This window comes from Drosophila miranda, chromosome XL (genome assembly GCF_003369915.1).
Source record: "Drosophila miranda strain MSH22 chromosome XL, D.miranda_PacBio2.1, whole genome shotgun sequence".
Taxonomy (NCBI): Eukaryota; Metazoa; Arthropoda; class Insecta; order Diptera; family Drosophilidae; genus Drosophila; species Drosophila miranda.
In genome coordinates this window covers 13,628,326-13,642,604 of record NC_046673.1, presented here as the reverse complement: position 1 = coordinate 13,642,604, position 14,279 = coordinate 13,628,326, and the positions used below count along the sequence as shown (strand labels likewise).

The window sequence follows — 14,279 nt, the reverse complement described above, 5'->3', positions numbered from 1 at the left end:
GGAATGGTTGTGTTGGTGTGTGGGATGGTGAAGGGGGGAGTGGGGTGGCATGCGCCCAATTAAAACGGTTCGCACGAGCGAACCAGATCCGATACGATACGAAGCTAGGCTTAGGCTAGTTGGCACTGTCTGTGTATAATTTTAATGCAGCTCTTTAACTTTCACTTCGATTACAACAAGTGGCGGAGATTTAGCGAGAGATTTAGCTGCCTTAGGCCTACGGATCGGTGGAATATAATGTGAACAGCAGCAGCCACCCATGGACAAGATATATACAAGATACAAAAACGCAGACAAGACAGATATAAAATGGCATCAAAGTATGAGCGCATTATAAGTGATTGTCGATCGAAGAACGTACTGTGGGAAGACGGCGATTTCCCCGCAGTTCAGTCGTCCGTCTTCTACTATCAAACGCCCCCATTCACGTTCCAGTGGAAGCGTATTGCCGAGCTGAACAATGCCCAGGCCTCGTTTCTCAATGAAAACGCCGAGTTCGATGTGGTGCCTGGCAAGATGGGCGATCGCTGGCTGGTCTCCTGCCTCGGGGTCCTCTACTCGTTGCGGAATCTCTTCTATCGCGTGGTGCCAGCCGATCAGAGCCTCACCAAATCGCAGGGCATCTATCGCTTTCGCCTGTGGTGGTGTGGCGAATGGGTGGAGGTCCTGGTCGACGATCGTCTGCCCACAATCAACGGCCGGCTGGCCTTTATGCAGCCTCAGTCCTCCAACTGCTTCTGGGCCGCGCTCCTCGAGAAGGCCATAGCCAAGCTGCATGGCTCGTATGAGGCCCTCAAGTATGGCACCCGTTCGGATGGACTCACGGATCTGCTTGGCGGCGTCGTCAAGTGTATGCCCATTGTGGCCGATACCATAAGGCCGCAAACGCTCAAGGATCAGCTGTCCTCCACATGCATTGTCACCTGCCTGGCGGTCAAAGCCTCCTCGGTGCAGAAGAAAAACATTGCCGAACGTTTGCCAAATGGCATTTTGGTGAATGTGAACTACAGGTAGGCTACGGTCTTATATATCATATAACATCATATCCATACGCAGTACTGGACTTATCTACGGTTGCTTTTTTGCAGACTTTCCAGCCTGGACAAGGTGGAGACCCTGATGGGGGACTCTGTGCAGCTGATTTGCGTAAAGGATACGTTTTCGTGCAAGCCATTTGGGGATAAGACCAATTTTCTGGGCGACTGGTCGCCGCTGTCAAAGACCTGGGAGCGCGTCTCATCGGGGGAACGGGCACGGCTGCTCAATCAATTGAATTTGGGCGAGTTCTGGATGTCGTTCTATGATTTTGTACAAATTTTCACCGCCCTAGAGATTGTCTATCTGGACAGTGAGACGGCCAACGATGAGGAGATGCTCAAGAATCGACCGCTGCATTGGAAAATGAAGATGTACCAGGGCCAGTGGAAGCGAGGCGTAACAGCCGGCGGTTGTCGCAATCATGAGTCCTTTCACATCAATCCGCAGCTCCTTGTTTCCGTTCAGGAGAAGCAGGACGTTGTCATAGCCCTCAATCAGCACACGGCCGTTGAACCAAAGGTCATTGGCTTCACAATGTACACATGGAATCGCGAGTACAACCTGAACGAATGCCTGCAAAAAGACTTCTTCAAGAATCACGTGAGCTTCCTCAATTCGGACTATGGCAACACGCGGCATGTCAGCTATCACACACAGCTCGAGGCGGGCCACTATGTGCTCATACCAACCACATACGAGCCGGCGGAGGAGGCCCACTTCACCATCCGCATATTGGGGACCTCTGCGCTACGGCTGTCCTGCTTGGAGACCCAGACGATGATACTGCTGGACCCGTTTCCGGCCCTCAAGAGCGAGGACAGCATACAGAAGATCAAGAGCGTGTGCCAGTACGAACCGGTGTACATGCAGCTGGCGGATGAGAACAAGACGATCAACTGTTTCGAGCTGCACGAACTGCTGGAGGCCTGCCTGCCCAATGACTACATCAAGGGGTGCGCCAACATAGACATTTGCCGCCAGGTGATTGCCTTGCAGGACAAGAGCGGCAATGGGCGCATCACCTTTCAGCAGTTCAAGACGTTTATGGTGAATCTCAAGTCATGGCAGGGCGTCTTCAAGATGTACACCAAGGAGAAGGCCGGCATTTTGCGGGCGGAACGTTTGCGCGATGCCCTCTGTGACATTGGCTTTCAGCTGAGCACCGACATCATGAACTGCCTCATACAGCGTTATATCCGCAAGGATGGCACCCTACGCCTCAGTGACTTTGTCTCGGCCGTCATTCATCTGACGACGGCATTCAATCAGTTCCATTTAAAGAACTACAGCCAGGTGAATGTTATAGAGGTGCATCTGCATGACTGGATCAAGAGTATATTAAGCTGCTGACTTCACTCTGCACTGCCTAAAATGAAGGAGTAGAAGTAGTAGAAAACTTACAATAAGTTTCATTCTTTTGCTGCTAACAAAACATATCTATAGTCGCAGCAGACAGAAACGGAAAAGTGACGCAAGTTTCGGTGTTCTTCTTTGCCTTGTAAATATTCTTTGCGATATTTATATATAATTATTAATTTTGAATTTTTATATCCTCCTGTTTTCTTTTCATGTTATTTATCATAAATGTTTGTGACGATTTTAATCCAAATTCTTGACATTTCTGGGCATTTCCATGAGCGCAATGTGAATTGTTTTCGAATTTCGGGCATTGATGTCTTGTAAAAATGGTCTGGAATTTACTCCAAAATGGCTTGTATTTTGTCTTAAATTGAATGTTTAGTGCAAAAGTCTAAAAGAATATACCGTTAGTTGAAATTGGGTAATTTATCTGGAATTTTTTGTTTGTTTAGATCGTTTAATTTTTAAGAGAGACTTTCTAAAAGAACTTTTGTCAAGAATCATCTTTCTTATAAGAAATAATAATAAAGTAAAAAATGGTATTGAAAATACCCAAAAAATAATTCACATTTGTTGATTTTAATAGGTCAAAGTTAATGAAATTATTATGTCAATTGATTTCAATAAATTTAGAAAATAATATTGATCCAGAATTATTCGGAAATTTCGAACTTTCAGTGGAAACGAGCTGAGCACTTTTTGGAATTCGGAACTTTTTCGCGATTTGCGATAACCGGAGCACACACATGATAATCCTTTTGGATTTTTATAACCCTGATATTTTCAGAAGCAGGGAAATTCCAAAATGTCACAACTTTTGGCACTTTGAATATTTTGATTAAGTTTTTGAATCACTGAGTAAAAAACAACACCGCTTGCCTTTTTGTTTTTTGTTATTTGTTTGTTGGCCACAAATGAAATGAGCTTTTTGCTGTGTGTACGTTTAAAATTTTATAATTATTCAATCCAGCGTTTGAGAAATCGGTTCAATAGGTATGCATGTAATGAGATACAATAGTTGTTGCCCGAAACTAATTGATTAGTTTTTAGTTTTTAGTATGCTTAGTAGTTGTAGTAGTTTAGTAGTTCTAGTATTTGTAGTATTTAGTTTTATAGTTTGTGTGTGTGTGTGTGGGTTTTTCTGATGCACGTACGAGTTTAAAAAGCAATTGAGAGAGCGATCAATGCGTATATTAGTTTGTTCTGTTTGTTTTTTTTGTTTTTGTTTTGGTTCGATGCACGATTAGCGCGAATCTATACTTAATCAACATTAGTATTGCTTTCTATTCCTCCGATCTGTATTCGGTATCTTTTGTGTCTGTATTCCCCCTACTTAAGAGTAGACTAAAATATCATCAGTATCTCTGTGTCTGGAATCTGTATCGAAAATACTGTGACGATCTGTAGTAGTTAGTTGTGGATGGACCTGCACCCTCCTCACTCTTTTTCGGTGTAATTTACATAACGAAACTCGTGCGGCACCCAGCAGACATTACATCGTTGTCCCGTTGTGCGAGGAGGCATCGCTGATGCGGCGCGACAGAGTGGTCTTGCGGCTAATCGATAGGGTGTTCACATTTGTCGGTGTGTCATTGGCTGTTGCATGGCCATGCATGGGGGACGACTGATTCAGCGAGCCGGTCACCTCATGGGGCTCCTGATAGCCCGAGTCCATGTCATCGTGATAGGAATCCATCAAAGGTGTGGGATCCTCATAGTCATAATCAACGAAACCATTATTATCAAACGACTGCCAGTGAGAAAGAAAACTCTATGAATGCAGATCTGTGGCCATCAGTTGTGAGTGATATTTACCTTGACAAACGATTGCGAGTGCTTGGCATAGCCGCGAAACACCTGACTGTGGGCCTTGCCGCGATAATCCACCGACTCGTAGTGCCCTCCATCCTGGGAGTTTTCAATGATAAAGTGCCTAGTGCCGTGCGGTGTTAGAGTGGCCCACAGCAGGCGGCTATCATTCACCAGCTGACTCTGCAGCAGGTCCCTACTGTTGGCCGTCGCACAAGGATACAGTATGCCGCCCGAGGAGAAGGCATTCGATTTGGTTGCCTCGCCCAAGGCATTGATGGCCGTCTGCTTGATGTTTGCGTCGTGGTAGGAGAGGAATGTCCTGCAAAAATGGAACAGATTTGGTTCAGATTTAGATACTCCCTTGTAGATGCTCTCGCTCTGCTTGTGAACAGCAAACTTACTCCCTGCATCGGATCACAATGATGGCCAGGAAGCAGCCCAGCACGAATATGCCCACACAGGAGGAGACAAAGAACCAAACATTCTCCAGACTCCTGGTATCGCTGCTACGCACCAGCTCCATCAGAGCATTGCCATTGCTGTCATTGTGCTGGCCCTGGCCCCCCTGGCCACCGCACATGAATGCGGCAAAGCACGGCTGCGACTCGTTGGACGGCGGCATCAGAGTCTCGATGGTTATCGGTTTGCTGATGAGGAACGATGGCAATGGCGGCGGCGGCATCGATAGTATAAAGTCAGGTGGTGGTCCGGCCAATTGGTCGCAGCTTCCCACACAATTTCCCAATACTATATTCATTTTGGAGGAGCTGCAAAACACACGCAAAACACCTTATCAATACTGCATATACTCGTATAAATGCATCCTAACAAGGATAACAGACAGACCCCCACACAGCAGGACATGCTATAAATCAATAGCAAAATACCTACATCCTCTAATAGGTATTAATATATACATATGTGTGTATGCGTCCAAAACATTGCCCTTTTTTGGGGGTAGGTTTTTCTAGCGTCAAATTTCCGTAAATATTTTGACGCACTTGAGACCCGACTCCCCATTTGGGCCAGGGATTATAGTAGATCTTCATTGTCTGATAAGCGTGCATCCAACACACAATCTTGAATCTTAAATATATAATAATTTTCACAACGAAATTCCGCTGTCTACAGGAGCTGCTACAACCAAAATTATTCCGAGAGGAATATATGTACTTTAAATAATGTACAATATCAGATAGATTAATAGATCACATGGGTAGGGGCGCACTTGGACAGAAAGGACAAACAAACAAACAAAACAAGAAATATTCAAACTGTTTTCCACACCTTTTGTGTCCTGTGTCAATGAAATCCTACTCTGTACTGAATGCCCAGACACTATCCTATCCTGAAATGCGTGTCCTCCTCCCCAGCACAGAACGGACCAGACCGTAAGTGCGCGCGCACATCTACCGTTCAGCGTCTGGGCTCTAACCCTTGGCCACCCACTCTTTAGGCCACACCCCAGCTGGAGGAGGCATACACAATTGTAAACATCTCTTTTATACCGTATAGGAATTACGCTTCGAATGTTTGTTATTTGAGAGAAACGCAACAGAGGGAAGGTATATATGTATCTCCCCCTTCCGCAAAAGGAATTAAGCCTTAAGTTTCGGCATTTGCAAATAATAAATTAATAAAAATTATAAAAAGTTATCATTTATATAGAGTTTGATGCCTTTAAATTATGTCTAAGCCAGAGGTGCCCCCATCGCTCCCACGCGATGCTCGACTCAAAATACCCGACAATAGTACATACACATATAGACGGCTACTTCAATTCTTTGATATTTGTACAATTCCTACACATCAAAAATATTCTTTAGGCAGTCAGTTCTTCGACTCTAAGTTCTCATACATATATACTTAAAAATAATTCAAACCAAAGTTGATGTTTTAGCCAATTGGCATTTTAGATTCTTTAATTCCCAATAAAATAAGCTAATAAAGGTACGAGTGTTATTGCAAGCAGCCTGCAAGCGGTGCAAGTTATTGAGGAGTGACGAGAAATTTAGACAAAACATTTTTGTGCATTCGAAAGGAAAAATGAATGTGCTGGGGTTCGAATTAACCATTCCGAAGATTTCATAAAACTGCATTCATCGTCGATTCAGCCAAGGAACCGCGTTATAAATATACTTTACAAAAAGATATTACAACTAGCTCTTGGCCATAATTTACCCACACATCTTTACAATTATATTATGATCAATTTTATACATTATATGTATATCTATTTATAAATATATATATCTGCCATTTTAAGTTAAAATTTCAGGTTTTAGTTTAAAGCTACATGGTATTAATGGTATCTTTTGTAGCAATTAAGGGGTTTTCTTTTCGCCATAAGTCATCACAACGCCGATAATCAAGGCGGCAACTGTGAATCCCTGGGCAGCGATACGGGTGCGCATCATCAATTGGGACATCTTTCGATTGCCAGTACGGAAGTTGTACAAGCCCATTGTCAGGGCCGCGGTAGTGGCCAGGCATCCTATGTGGCGGGAAGTGACGGGAAGCGGCGGGGAGGGGAGATGAAAACACATTAGTTAATATATTGTTGTGTTTATATAACAGAAATTGCGGCGAAATTACGCCGCCAGCTTACCAATCGGAACCAACGGGTTCTCCTTAATTTTGCGCTGTAGCTTTTCCTTGGTGGTTTCCACCTCAATCACGGGTCCCAGATCCTGGCGCAGCTGAATCCAATCCAATTCCTCTTCGGGCAGAGTAATTTGTGCCTTGCTCGACATTTTTCAAATTCTTTCTAGAGCAAAAGCGAATGTGTTGTCGAAACAAAAAAACTAAAGGCAATATCAAACTCTACACGGCTACTACACATTTGATACGCATTTGCTACATAATGGAACGAAAAAGAGGGTGGCGACAACAGGCAAAATGTCCCAGAAAATGCAAAGCATACACGCTAATATACACTTGCAATATACATTTGCAAAATATACCTTGAAAACGAAATCTGTTTTTTTTTCCTCAAGTTATATTCCTGGCTGTTTTTGCCTTACGCTTTTTTGTAGCCCATTCAATATTACGGCTCATTATTTCACACTTATCGAAAGGTATACCCTCAGAAATATACCGAAAAACGTAAAAAATTGCAAAAAATACCATAAATATACTGTTCCTACCACTCTTCCCACATACTGTTCCTTTTGCTATTATTTTGTCTTCTTCTTTTTTTCTTTTCTATGATTTTGGTTTGATTTTAAAGTACACCGTAAATTGGTCGACAATGGGTTAATGTACCTTTTCAAATTCCTCGATTTTATTATTCAGTTGAATATTATTAGCTAGCTAGGACCCTCAGCTCTGAACTGAACATTTTATACGTTTGATTAATTAGTTTCCTTAAGACTGGCTAAATTTAAGTTGTCATCTTCATGGATTGTGCCTAAAATTAGGTTTAAACAAAAATGGTCAAAGCATATGGAATGTTACGTCATTGTGGCTGGCCAACAGGTATCCGCTTTGAGTATGGACACCTTTATTCCCTATTTAATTTAATTAACGTTAAAATTCTGTTTCCCAAGCCTATTTGAAACATAATGACTTTTTATCAGATTAACATGGTTTAGACCTATTTATGAATATGATAAGTTTTCTCGATCCCGATATCTATTCTTGATCTCTGTAAGAAGACCATAACCTGCAAATAATAAACAATAATAATATTTGAATTAAATATTTAAATAATATTTAAAATAGGGAAATTTTTATATTTGGTCAAAGAGCGTCCACAAAATTTGTCTGCTGGGTATTTGTGACCTCACCAACACGCTTACATACAGCTGCATTATTTTCACATTGTTTCGCTCTTTATAAAATGAGAGAGAGCGAGAGAGAAAACGAGAGAGACACTTGGGAAGTACAGTCAGACGGGGAACGCAAAATGAAACATGTGTATGTAGGCATGAGTTTGGTTGTGTGCGTATATACGTATACCCCGCGTGCATGTATTAATGTGTTTGTATTGATGCATATGTATGGTATGCCTGCTTGTTGGAATGGGATGGACGTACATACAAATGTACATATGGATGTACCATTTGGGATACACACAAGTAAAAATAAAACATGCTCGAAATTTAAATTGGTTTTATGCTTGTATGGACTGCTGAGTTTGCCCACAGCATAACTGAATTATTCTTACATTGTAGACAAATATTAATGTTAAGAGTCGTAAATTACTGTTTACTATTATACATACATACATATGTATATCATACAAGCATACATATCTAGATGCTTTGACAGCATTTCTTTATGTACATATGCATGTACATACAATGATATGCTTTTATAGGGCGGGTATAGAGCGCATATGTACATACACGTATGTACATAAGTTTGTACAGAAGTAACAACCCAACATTTTTTTATAAGGCCTTCTGCTGCTGCTTCCCTCCACCACGTGTATGTACATACAGACATGTGTACATATACATATTCTCTTTCGAGAAAGAGAGAGAGTGAGAGAGAACTGTGCTCAGTAAACTGTACTAAAGGTATATAAAATAGAGGGTAGGGGAAGTACGGTGAGCGACTCTATGCGGCAGTCAAAACAGCTTCAGGAGCATTTCAGACTTTGTTGTACAAATCTAAACAACGCGCGCCAAGAACGATAGAGAGAGACGGGGTGGAAAACAAAGTGGGATAGCCGAATAGGCGACTTGCCTCACCCTCTACACCATCTACCTTGTGCTCACAATATATACATACACACAAACGTACACAAATATACACACACAGCTGCGCATTCAACGCATACAGAAGTTTTGGCGTAACGTAGACCTGGCAAGACGGCAATTCAATTCAAAGCCTTTGCATTCGCGTTGTTGGTACGGTACTCTCTGTGTGTGTTTTCAATCAGGCGAGCGGAGCGGCGCGCAAACCATCTTTTCCGCATTGATAGCAACAAAAAAAAGAACACAACACAGTGCTGCATATGTAGCGTCGTTTGTTTATTTTTTAGTAACTAAAAGCAAACAACAAATTCCCCCCAACAACGCGTTACGTACGTTACGTTTCGTTGCGTGCGCTGTCGAATGCCGTAAGAATCGGATTCAATTCCAAAATTACCGTGTGGCGTCTGCCGTGTACATACATATGTACAAACGTAAATGCGTTGTGTGTGCATACAATAATCAATACGTCAAATAAATACGTCTAGAACAGTATTTGAAAGCTGGCCTCAAACCAAAGCTGAAATTGAAACAGAAACTCCATTGCCATTGACACAGTGCTTACGTTACGTTGAGTGTGTGTGTGTGTGTAGTGCGAGAAAGAAACGGCAAGAAAAGAAGGAAACTCCTAAAATCCCAGCACTATTCGTAGTGCACCACAAAAAGAACGTTAACTTAAGAAACCATTCGAACCGATCGGCTCCGTTATGGATCACTTTCATCAAATACAGGTAAGCTTGTGTGCAGGTATACGGCATTTATTTAATGTTCGTACATACATACATACAGAGAGACACACATACATATGCAAACAAAAGGCGTGCGGCCTGGCCTGGTCGCTTGCCGCGTTTTCGTTGAAAGTTAATGATTTTCCCGCCAATGCCAATACATATGTGCAAACGTACCATGGCATATGTACAACCTTAAATTGTTACAAGCATTTCTGCACCAAAAAAAGAATGAATTAAAGCGTACCCAGGTCAAAATTTTGTCTGTGATCATCCGTTACATATGTACATACATTAGAGTGGCTGGCTTTGTGTTTTTATGTATGTGTGTACCTGTAAATATGTATGTGAATTTGTTTAAGCGTTTTTTTGCACGTAAATTTGTTTTATGTAAAAAGTAACTAATACATTAGCGTGTTTCGTTGACGTGTGCGTGTGTGCGTGCATGCATACAAACAAAAGCGACGCTGTACAAGCGAAATTTTATTTTGCGTGCGCATCTAGGGCCGCCATTTTTTTTTATTAGTTTGTACAAATATATTCATATCCAGTATATAATATATAATTATACTTATTTAAATGTAAATATGTATATTTGTGTATTTACACGGTTGTAAATAAATTTGCATTTGGTTGAGTAGAAAAAAACAAAGAAAAAAAATATGAATGTTGAAAGTAATGCGCATTGATAAATGCTTCACTAACACATCCATATGGCCAGTGTATGGATACGAATGTGTGTGCAAACTAGAATATGCACAAAAAATTCACAGCTTGCGTAATCTTAAATTCGCTGTATTTTTCCCCCCTTGTGTATGTACATAACATCCAAGCATACATATGTATACGCAAAATGCTTGGCCAATTCTCATGCTACCAACCATTTTCTCTTCCTTTCTAACATGTGTGTATGTCCACAAGCGTGTACATATGTATGTATGTGTGTATAGTTTTCAAGCAAAGCGTTACCCACGTGTAAAAAGGTCTTGATTAAACCAATCCATTGTCCCCTTTTGCAATTCGCAAAAACAAATTGAATTACTTTTGTTTATGGGGTGAGATGACCTGTCCATCAATATTTTGTGCAAATTCAAGCATTTCTTTTGTTCGCCCCTGGGAAAATTACCTCTTCCATTCAGCCCCGTCATTGACTCTGTCTGTGTGGCGGAACCCTGGTTCTCTACCGGCCCTGGCACTGGAATCAAAATAAAAGCATTTGGCGAAACTGGTTCACCAATAAAACGGAACCGGTACCACAAAAGACGCCTCTCTCTCCCAAAACGCATTTTAGGTTTTATCTAGAGGGAAAAACAGCTGAGCGAATGTTTTCTTTTTTTATGCGTTGTTTAGTCTAGCACACTACACTACAAATACACACTAGCGCACTGTATGTATGTGCATTTGTACATACATGCATACATGCATAGGTTGTACGTATACGAATGTGGTGTCATAGAACGCCATAGAAATCGATAACCGAGATTTTTGCCGGCTGTTTGGGAATGAAACAATATTTCGAACAGACCAGCGTGCACACACACACCAAAACACAAAAATATGCTTTTATATAGAAATAAAATAATTGTTTGGTTTAAATTGCTTTTCGTAGAGTTGGTTTGGTAGACGTTTTGTTTTTATGTTTTCTGTTTGCTGTTGGTTTGCATTCGACCGGAGTATCGCTGTCAGTGCAATTGAAACCACTATATGTATATATTTTTATTAATCACTAATCCAAACACCCGCACATTTCCATTAATGTTAATGATTTACCGAGTTAGTGATTAAGTAGTGCGATGCCAGGCGCGAGTCGAGTGTCCAGGGGACTATAGCCAAACCAACGTAGTTGTTGCTGTTGCAAATAGTTAGTAGTTCTAGTTTTAGTTGTAGTTACATAGATATCCTAACCATAGGCTAGGCTAGGCCATAGCCATTAGACACTCCGCTCCGGCTGGCATCGCACACACCTCTAATCACAAACACAACCAACAAACCTATTGATCAGCAAACCATTCAACACTATCAGCAGCAACTGGCTGCGCAGCAACAACAACAAGTACAACAGCAACAGTTGCAACAACACCAAGTGGTGGTACAGCAGAATCAGCAGCAGGCGCATCAGAATAGCTCCAATACCGCTGCCGGTGTGGGCACCCAACAGCTGTTCACATACAAAATGGCCAGCAGTTTCCCCAATCCAGCCACGACGATGGCCCAGGTTGTGGCCACGTCGAATGCTGCCGGTACCACAGGCTATGACTATCGCCTGAATATGGCCCAGGCTGCGGCGGCTGCAGCAGTGCCCGGCTCCCAGTGGTGGTATTCGGCCGCCAATCAGGGCCAGGTGGATGCCAACACAGCTGCCCAACTGCAGCAGCAGCAGCAGCAACAACAGCAACAGCAGCAGCAACAACAGCACCAGCAGCAACAACAGATGCAACAGCAGCAACAGCAACAGAATGTTATCAATTCGGCGGTAAGTGTTTGTTTTAGCCAAAAAGCAAAATCCCATGAACCTCAACATAAACCAATCAACCAATATATCGCTTATCGCTTATCCTTGATCATTATTGCTTTTGTTTTCAACAGAGTCCAATGGTCAGAGGTGGAAAGGCCGATGCAAAACCCAGGGGCCGTATGACTGCATACGCATATTTTGTACAAACCTGCCGGGAGGAGCACAAAAAGAAGCATCCCGATGAAACCGTGATATTTGCCGAATTCTCGCGCAAGTGTGCCGAACGATGGAAGGTAACAAAACCCTGCTAACGAATGGAAACCCCCATGAACATATATGTTAATCAATTATTAATCCCCTCGCAAGACAATGGTGGATAAGGAGAAGAAGCGTTTCCATGAAATGGCCGAAAAGGACAAGCAGCGCTACGAGGCAGAAATGCAGAACTATGTCCCACCTAAGGGCACTGTTGTCGGACGTGGCAAGAAGAGGAAACAGATCAAGGACCCCAATGCACCGAAACGTTCATTGTGAGTTCGTAGCAAAAAGCAATTTACTATCCTTTATACACATAAAAATCAACTCGAAAAACACCCAAATAGATCATGTATAATAATCCAAATCCACATCTTTCATAGGTCTGCGTTCTTCTGGTTCTGCAATGATGAAAGAAACAAGGTGAAGGCTCTGAATCCTGAATACGGTGTTGGCGACATTGCCAAAGAGCTGGGACGAAAGTGGTCCGATGTTGATCCCGAGGTCAAACAGAAGTACGAGTCGATGGCCGAAAGAGACAAGGCTCGCTACGAACGGGTATGTACCGCAAAACCAACAAAAGAACGAAAAATTTGGCAGCATTTCAGGAGGAAACTTACACATGCTTGGGTTGTTTTTGCAGGAAATGACCGAATACAAGACAAGCGGGAAGATAGCCATGTCCGCACCATCGATGCAAGCGTCGATGCAGGCGCAGGCACAGAAGGCCGCGTTACTGGCAGCCGCCGTGCAGCAGCAGCAACAGCATCAGCTGGACGAGCAGCATGATGACGATGACGGCGATGGTGATGATGATGAGAACCAATAGGAGGTCTAGCCTAGTAATACTCTTCACTATTTATACACACTACTATCGTTGGGTCTGCGCTGTCTCATCGTGTGAGACGGCCGAGTGGGAGAGATAGAGAGCGAGAGCAGAGAGCAGAGAGCAGAGGATAACGAGAAACATGAACAATATATATCGTCGGGGGGTGAAAAGTTTGATCTATTATCAGTTTAAGCCGCAACCAACCAACCGATCGATCGATGAATGTGTGTTGAACATAAATATATATATATGCATATATATATATATATATATATATATATGCATATATATATATATATATATATATATATGCATATATATATATATTATATATATTTATATATATATATGTATATATATATATAAATATGAAAGTAATGCATAGTTTTTTTTTTTTTTGTAACAATAAGTAATCAAATTTCCATGAATTAATTGAAGGAGAAACAAAATCACAAAGAAACCTTTTATAAGTTCGTATGTTATAAGATGAATATGATTAAGTAATGGTTAGATTAAAACCCGACATTCAATCTGTGTGTGTCCTGCTAAAAACAAACAAACAAACAACAACCTTATTTGTGCTAAGTTTTCTCCTAAAAACAAAAACAAAAACACTCAAGAGAAAAATCAATCAATCAATCAAATCAGCCACAAACAACTCTCGATCATGATTATCAACCATATTATCATTTCATTATCTCTGTCAGTATGAAGAAGAAGAAGAAAAAGGAGTTATAAATATTGGTAATCCATGCCCCCTCCGCCCCATTTATTAAAGTTAGAATTCATCATAATGGAAGCCCCAACCCAACCAACTCCCCCCCCCATACAATTAATGCGTTTACTCACACACGCGAGTTGCAAGACGTGATAAAAAAAAACAAAACAAAAAACAAAACATAAAAATACTTAACTCAGTGGCGGGTGATATCTCTTCAAAAAAAATATCTGTCTCTCTATATATAAAGTATAGTATGTATCATAATGTGCATCATTTCGTTAGTTTTTTCCATTTCTCAATTGATATTTTTCATATATATATATATATTTTATTTAAAACACACACACATTACATTTCAAAAACACCACGAAACAAATCATCC

The 14,279-nt window shown here is 41.6% G+C and overlaps 4 protein-coding genes across 7 annotated transcripts; 2 read left to right on the top strand and 2 right to left on the bottom strand.

Annotated features, from left to right (window-relative positions):
- Positions 1 to 41: 41 nt before the first annotated feature.
- LOC108164729 (calpain-C) lies at positions 42 to 2,822 on the top strand. Its single transcript, XM_017300622.2, has 2 exons — positions 42 to 1,010; positions 1,089 to 2,822. The coding sequence occupies exons 1-2, from the start codon at positions 310 to 312 to the stop codon at positions 2,386 to 2,388; spliced, it is 2,001 nt and encodes a 666-aa protein (XP_017156111.1). The 5' UTR covers positions 42 to 309; the 3' UTR covers positions 2,389 to 2,822.
- Positions 2,823 to 3,331: 509 nt separating this feature from the next.
- Positions 3,332 to 5,638, bottom strand: LOC108164661. Its single transcript, XM_017300514.2, has 4 exons — positions 5,497 to 5,638; positions 4,611 to 4,976; positions 4,213 to 4,528; positions 3,332 to 4,147 (listed from the first exon to the last, which is right to left on the bottom strand). The coding sequence occupies exons 2-4, from the start codon at positions 4,964 to 4,966 to the stop codon at positions 3,890 to 3,892; spliced, it is 930 nt and encodes a 309-aa protein (XP_017156003.1). The 5' UTR covers positions 4,967 to 4,976; positions 5,497 to 5,638; the 3' UTR covers positions 3,332 to 3,889.
- A 481-nt stretch (positions 5,639 to 6,119) lies between these two features.
- LOC108164662 (HIG1 domain family member 2A, mitochondrial) lies at positions 6,120 to 7,069 on the bottom strand. The gene is made up of 2 exons (XM_017300515.2): positions 6,818 to 7,069; positions 6,120 to 6,703 (listed from the first exon to the last, which is right to left on the bottom strand). The coding sequence occupies exons 1-2, from the start codon at positions 6,960 to 6,962 to the stop codon at positions 6,534 to 6,536; spliced, it is 315 nt and encodes a 104-aa protein (XP_017156004.1). The 5' UTR covers positions 6,963 to 7,069; the 3' UTR covers positions 6,120 to 6,533.
- Positions 7,070 to 8,995: 1,926 nt separating this feature from the next.
- Positions 8,996 to 13,436, top strand: LOC108164526 (high mobility group protein DSP1). 4 transcript variants are annotated; one of them, XM_017300315.2, is made up of 6 exons: positions 8,996 to 9,640; positions 11,640 to 12,110; positions 12,224 to 12,385; positions 12,465 to 12,622; positions 12,731 to 12,905; positions 12,991 to 13,436. In XM_017300315.2, exons 1-6 carry the CDS (start codon positions 9,617 to 9,619, stop codon positions 13,174 to 13,176), a joined length of 1,176 nt encoding a protein of 391 aa, XP_017155804.1. In that variant the 5' UTR covers positions 8,996 to 9,616; the 3' UTR covers positions 13,177 to 13,436. The 4 variants fall into 4 exon arrangements, with proteins under 4 accessions (XP_017155804.1, XP_017155807.1, XP_017155805.1 ...); XM_017300318.2 differs by having other exon boundaries at positions 8,999 to 9,640; positions 11,664 to 12,110; positions 12,459 to 12,622; XM_017300316.2 differs by having other exon boundaries at positions 9,000 to 9,640; positions 11,661 to 12,110; positions 12,459 to 12,622.
- Positions 13,437 to 14,279: the final 843 nt, after the last annotated feature.

What these genes read in the sequence shown, in the direction of transcription:
- LOC108164661 (XM_017300514.2), bottom strand. Translation starts at nt 4,966, where the DNA reads ATGAATATAGTATTGGGAAATTGTGTGGGAAGCTGCGACCAATTGGCC. An exon ending in ATTGTGATCCGATGCAGGGA is followed by an intron (nt 4,529 to 4,610) that starts GTAAGTTTGCTG and finishes CCATTTTTGCAG; the next exon opens with GACATTCCTCTCCTACCACG. An exon ending in ACTCGCAATCGTTTGTCAAG is followed by an intron (nt 4,148 to 4,212) that starts GTAAATATCACT and finishes TCTCACTGGCAG; the next exon opens with TCGTTTGATAATAATGGTTT.
- LOC108164729 (XM_017300622.2), top strand. Translation starts at nt 310, where the DNA reads ATGGCATCAAAGTATGAGCGCATTATAAGTGATTGTCGATCGAAGAAC. An exon ending in TTGGTGAATGTGAACTACAG is followed by an intron (nt 1,011 to 1,088) that starts GTAGGCTACGGT and finishes GCTTTTTTGCAG; the next exon opens with ACTTTCCAGCCTGGACAAGG.
- LOC108164526 (XM_017300314.2), top strand. Translation starts at nt 9,617, where the DNA reads ATGGATCACTTTCATCAAATACAG. An exon ending in AGTGTGCCGAACGATGGAAG is followed by an intron (nt 12,386 to 12,458) that starts GTAACAAAACCC and finishes TCCCCTCGCAAG; the next exon opens with ACAATGGTGGATAAGGAGAA. An exon ending in ACAAGGCTCGCTACGAACGG is followed by an intron (nt 12,906 to 12,990) that starts GTATGTACCGCA and finishes TTGTTTTTGCAG; the next exon opens with GAAATGACCGAATACAAGAC.
- LOC108164662 (XM_017300515.2), bottom strand. Translation starts at nt 6,962, where the DNA reads ATGTCGAGCAAGGCACAAATTACTCTGCCCGAAGAGGAATTGGATTGG. An exon ending in GAACCCGTTGGTTCCGATTG is followed by an intron (nt 6,704 to 6,817) that starts GTAAGCTGGCGG and finishes CCCGCCACATAG; the next exon opens with GATGCCTGGCCACTACCGCG.